The sequence below is a fragment of the Penaeus vannamei genome, chromosome 19 (assembly GCF_042767895.1).
Source record: "Penaeus vannamei isolate JL-2024 chromosome 19, ASM4276789v1, whole genome shotgun sequence".
Taxonomy (NCBI): domain Eukaryota; kingdom Metazoa; phylum Arthropoda; class Malacostraca; order Decapoda; family Penaeidae; genus Penaeus; species Penaeus vannamei.
In genome coordinates, this window is record NC_091567.1 from 8,063,845 (window position 1) to 8,069,848 (window position 6,004).

The 6,004-nt window shown below is 42.3% G+C and overlaps 1 protein-coding gene across 2 annotated transcripts; it reads left to right on the plus strand.

Moving 5' to 3' along the window:
* The first annotated feature begins 514 nt into the window (after positions 1-514).
* LOC138865016 (uncharacterized) lies at positions 515-2,874 on the plus strand. 2 transcript variants are annotated; one of them, XR_011399269.1, is made up of 5 exons: positions 515-622; positions 1,235-1,363; positions 1,524-1,932; positions 2,195-2,458; positions 2,564-2,874. XR_011399269.1 is itself a non-coding variant. In XM_070133822.1 (4 exons), the coding sequence occupies exons 1-4, from the start codon at positions 560-562 to the stop codon at positions 2,212-2,214; spliced, it is 621 nt and encodes a 206-aa protein (XP_069989923.1). In that variant the 5' UTR covers positions 515-559; the 3' UTR covers positions 2,215-2,874. The 2 variants fall into 2 exon arrangements, 1 of the variants encoding a protein (XP_069989923.1); XM_070133822.1 differs by having other exon boundaries at positions 2,195-2,874.
* Positions 2,875-6,004: the final 3,130 nt, after the last annotated feature.

Sequence of the window (6,004 nt, forward strand, 5' to 3'; positions counted from 1 at the left end):
GCTTACAGGGGACTGAATTATAGAGATTGGTCATTTCTGGGTGTCAGCAGTGTTTTACGACCGAATGCCGTTTCAGAAGCCAACCTTCCCATTTTTACGGGATTGGGACCGTCACCGAATTGTGTTGGCTTGCACCCCCGGGGCTGGGTTTGGGATCTAAAATCTTACGTATGGATATAACAATAAACATATATGTTGACAGACACAGATGAATGTGTGTACTAATGCGCACGCATGTGCGCATGTGTTTGTTTGTTTGCGTGTGTGTGTACATGCATGCATACATACGTGCATGTATGTACGTGTGCATGCGTATATATAAGGAGATCCATCTGGAGCAGGAATACACAACCGATATATAGTATGTATATAGTATATATATATATATATATATATATATATATATATATATATATATATATATATATATATATATATATATATATATATACACACACCCGCGCGCGCGCACACACGCGTGGAATTTGATTTATGGGGTAATATTACCATAGACACGAATAACGGTGATACTGATAACACTGATAAGGGATCCGGTTAAATGCTGAAGAGCGCCCCCGAGCGGCCAGTCCAGGGCGGGCCAGAGAAGAGCGCCTCCGCCACGGTAAGGATCACGTGTTTTCAGAGGACAGTATTAAATATCGATTTGCGTTTATATGTTTAAGTTAATGTGTACACATGCACTCACATGTATATAGATACATGTATAGATAGATTGATATATAAATAGGTAGATAAACAGATTGATAGACAGATAGATGAACTGATAGACAGGGAAATGTGTGTGTGTGAATATATGTGTATATGAAAACTATTTTCTGTTCCTACTGTGGCTGTTTTCATTTTCATTTTTGTGTACACGCTACTGTATTTGAGCTTGTGTTCATATGAGTATGGAGTGTGGTGGTTTGGCGTGTGAGGAGGTGGGGGGGGGGGGATGCTGAGGATGGAGCTGAGGGAGGGGGGCACAGATCGGGTATGTAGATGAGCGAAGACAGGCAGTTAGTGGAACAGAGGAAGGAGAAAACATGGCGAAATAAGGTGGAGGATATGCTGTGGCGACCTCTAATGTGTTTACGTACTCGTTTACATATTTGAGGATCTATTGCCTTCGTATGTACATATCTAAGATGTGGCTATTTGCGTTTATGTACATATATGCATGTATGTGTGTTGATGTGTGTGCACGCGCTCATGTATATATCTGTCCTTGCAGGAAGTGAACCTGTCCCTGCACCAACCAAAGCTCCTCTGCCTCAACAGCCTCCAGGGATCCTGCGCGAACTCGTCTACGATGAGGCTCCTGCAGCTCGCCGCCCTTGCTTTGGCCGCCGCAGCCGTCGCGGTAAGTCTCGCTCAGCCTCGCTGTCTCCGGTCCTTCGTGGCCCGCGACGCCAACCCCTTTGCCAGGGTCGCCTCGGCGCTCCCGCCTTGACGCCGCTGCAGTGAGCCTTTTCCTTTCGCCGCAGACTCCTCTCTCCCTGACGCAGATCTCCGTTCCGCAGGTTCCGCCGCTCGGCGCCGTCGAGGCCAAAAAAGAAATTAGGTTGGACGCCCGTTCCTTGACGACCAACACATCTCTAGGAAGTAATGCTTCGGAAAGCACATCATCGGCAGGAACAACAGCATCCACAACAAGCACAGAATCTTCTGCTAGCACAGCATCCTCTACTAGCGCAGCAGCATCTACTAGCGCAGCAGCATCTGCTAGCGCAGCAGCATCTGCTAGCGCAGCAGCATCTGCTAGCACAGCATCTTCTGCTAGCACAGCATCTTCTGCTAGCGCAGCATCTTCTGATAGCGCAGCATCTTCTGATAGCGCAGCATCTTCTGATAGCACAGCATCCTCTACAAGCACGACCGAAAACACAATGTCTTCAGAAAGCACAAACTCCACAGAGACCTGGACTGAAGGTAAAGTGCGCCGTGTTGTAGGGTTTAAATGCTGATGAGGTCTGAAATTATCTCTAGTTCCTTGTTTTATTCGTGCTTATCGACATTTTTCTTATCTGCCTTGCGTCCCACTTTCCATAATTTCTTTCCTCGGGCTCATGGGCCTTTTTCACTTTACTTTTCCATGAGAATAGAGATTACACAGCTACCATCCCTGGGACTTTTTTTTTTTTTTTATTGCTCGCGTGTGAATAAACACTCAGTAACATGTTCTGTTTTACAGGACCGTCAGGTAAGGCTTGATACTCCTGGGGGACCGTGAGTATCAGTTTTGTTCCCAGGTGCCTCTCGTCGCGGTTCTGCCCCGAGAGACACTCGCTCAGCGAAACATCGTTCTCTTTTGGGAGGGCCTGAGATGTGCCTAATGTTGCATGATAAAGATTCGAATCATGGCATGGTTCACCTGCTGCAAGGCTGCTACACTAGCTGCGGGCGTCCATGCCGAGGGGCTCTAAGATAAGCCTGTTTGGTATATTGAATTATAATGGTTGGTGCGTCAGTACCTAATTATTTTATTTTTGCAGTTTGTTTTCCGTCCTTGTCCGTATCGTATCCGTGCTCAGATTCCCCGCTGAGTCTGACACAACTACAGTCTGTCTGGTCCCGGTCTCCTTCAGGGCTGTCGGGCGGGGCCATCGCGGGCATCGTGATCGGGTCCCTGGCAGGGGTGGCCCTTCTGGCGGGCGGCGTGTACCTCCTCAAGGCGAAGGGCCTCCTGTGCTTCGGCTAATCTTCCTTCGGCGCCCCTTTCTGCGTCCGGGGGGCGACGGCCGCTGGGCGTTGTCCTGACGTCCCCGAGATCTGTTGCGGCCGCAGTCCCTCTCGGCCGAGATTTCAGGAGGACTGCATGTTGTAAATCTGATTGTGGGCATTGAGGAAATAAAGATTGAATAAAACTTAAAACTATAGCATTATTTCCCGCTACATTACACTAATGACGGAACACGACTTCAAAACGTTTATATACCAAAATCATATACATGCATACATACACATACACAGATACATGTACACACAACCACAAAGACACACACATACATGTATAATATATATATATAACGATATATATATATATATATATATATATATATATATATATATATATATATATATATATATATATATATATATATATATATATATATTTATATATATATATAAATACATGCACACACACATATACATACATACATACATACATACATACATACATACATACATAGATCATATATACAAATAAAAACATAGCCCTTTCAAGATGTTCAAGATGTTCAAAACAGTTCAGAAATGTTCAAAATGATCTAGATGTTCAAAATGGTTCAGAAATACTTAAGAGAATGAGTGATGAAGACAAGACACACACACACCTACACACACAAATGACCTCGGCGGTGACGGTGTTGTGTATGTGCGTGTGTATATGCACATACACAAATGCATATCCATACACACACACACATGGATATGCACACGCACACACACACGCGCACACACTCACCCCCAAACGGAGTCAATATATGAATAAAAATATAACCCTTTCAAAATGTTCAAAATGGTTTAGAAAATACATAACCCTTTCAATATGTTCAAAATGGTTCAGAAATGTCCTCGGCGATGACGGTGTTTGGGGACACCCCTATAAAGATATCTAGAGAATGAAAATGAAATGTATTATGATGAAAGGATGTCAAGCGACAATATTGAGAATAAGACTCGTCTAACATCTTTCGTCAATAAATGCAAGGCGAATCAAACTGCATCGACGTACGTCGTAGATCTCCTAAACGCCAATTCGACGCAGAAAAGGACTGATAGAGAAGAATCTGATGAAAGCGAACCGCCTAAGAAACAATGAATCTGTAGACTCTTTAATAAATAAACCAATATTTATAGAACATGCCTCTTTTATTTCACACATAATATAACTTTTAAAATGGTTCAAAAATTACCTCGGCAGTGACGGTTTTGGGGACACCCCTATCAAGATTATAGGTTGATTTGCATGATATTAGAGGGGCATTACCGAAAACCGTCAAAAATCTTGACGCGGTCCCTCTTGTGCCATCTGGGATGTCAAGCGACAATATTGACAATACTACCGCTACGATGCCTGAAGACGAAGTCGCGAAGAAGCGTAGACACCTGTGGAAGTTGAGGTATGCATCTATGTGTGCGTGTGTAGGTACCTGTGTTCGTGTGTATGTGTGTGTGTTAGTGGCTAAGATGGCTTTAGCGACAGCATCTTCGGATATACCCGCTACAGTGCTTCACGGAGGACGAACTGTCCATAACGTGTTCTAGATACCCATAATAGAATATAATGAGCTCAGATCATGCGGAATCAAGAAGAAAACGGAGATGGCGGAGTTACTTTTTGTTTATATCTGTTATAATATGGGATGAAGTAGTAATGGCTAACAAGAACACTATTGCTGCTCTTGATGTCACTTTGAGATATATAACAGAGAAAGATGTGGTCATTGGTGGTATACAATGCGTATGCGCCGGTGATTTTAGACAAATCCTTCCAGTCAGTAGAGGAGGAAAGAACGATTAGCTGAATTATTGTATAAAAAGCAGCTATTTCTGGCAGAATTTGGTTAAACTGGAGCTGAGAACATTAGACTAAAGAAGATAGATGCCGCTAACGTTGCATTTGATGCCTATCAGTTCAACTTTAAGTGGGAAAGTACAGTTACCGAAGAAGTTTGGTGTTCAGGTCGCATCAAGAAAACAGTTAATGGAGATGAAGTGACCAAATTAAGGGTAAAGAAGTGATGAATTATTTCAACCAGAATTTATTATTTGGGTAATCAAAATAAAAAATATTCATAAAAATTGATATATATACAAGTATGTACTTTGCCATTTTGTACAGGTAGGAAAAGACTTCCTTTCTGGATATGAAATGGAATTCAATATAAAAACAAGAAAACAGGTAGTGTGTTCCTCTTAGAAAATAAGAAGGCCCAGCAATCAACAAATTCAAAGGAACACATTGCCGCTTTCTGTTCAGTAGTCTATTTCCGCCAAATATTAATCTTGTTTTGGGGATGGGAGAAACGATAGCATACACAGTGAATCATAGACAAAATTGATTTGTATTTTTTTTCTTTTTTTTGCTATTTCTTTCGCAGACGTCGCAATATCGGCGGGATTTTTTTTAATCGGGATTTTCATTTTTTTTTTTCTGGAAATAAATGTCCGCGGGTCCGCCATTCAAGAATAAAAATTGCTGTGACCTTACGAACCTTAAAAATATTGTTGTGGGGAATATCTTAGGAGGTGTATGTGACGGTGAGCAAGCGATCATACTGAGTCACATTCACATCTACATATGCATCAGTATACTTCAAAAGAAAGCAATTTCCAGTTAAACTGAGCTCTGCAGTGACTATAAACAAGTCACAGGGGCAGACGTTCGATAGATGTGGATTATTGTTAAATACAGCAGACTGCCTCTCTCATGGATAGTTTTACGTTGCATGTTCACGAGTGACAAAGTGGAACTCCCTGATCATCTGTACTGGAACTACTAAGGAAAACGGCGAAATAGCCACGAATTGTTTCTTGACAAAATCATTACAATAGGAGGTCAATCTTTAGACAACACCGACAACACCTGACCTCTCTGAAGGAGATGTGGAGCACGGAACAATTACTATTCCTGAAAACGACAATTAAGACACTGAAGATTCACTGGAGGAACTTATAGATGCCATTTTGGAAACGATAAGAACAACGAGAAACAAGATATTCACCATAATTAAGAGGATGTGAAGACAGCGATAAAGGTCGTAGATTTTATAAACGCCAATTCGACGCAGAAAATGACTCTGATGGAGAAGAATCTGATGAAAGCGAACCGTCTAAGAAACATGTATACACCCACTGACACACACATACACAAACACACACATTTGCGATTGTGTGTGTGCTTTTATACACACAACAAACACACACACATACACATTCGCGATTGTGTACACACACACAAATGCGCACACAGAGACCACCTCTTGTGTGTCCTTCT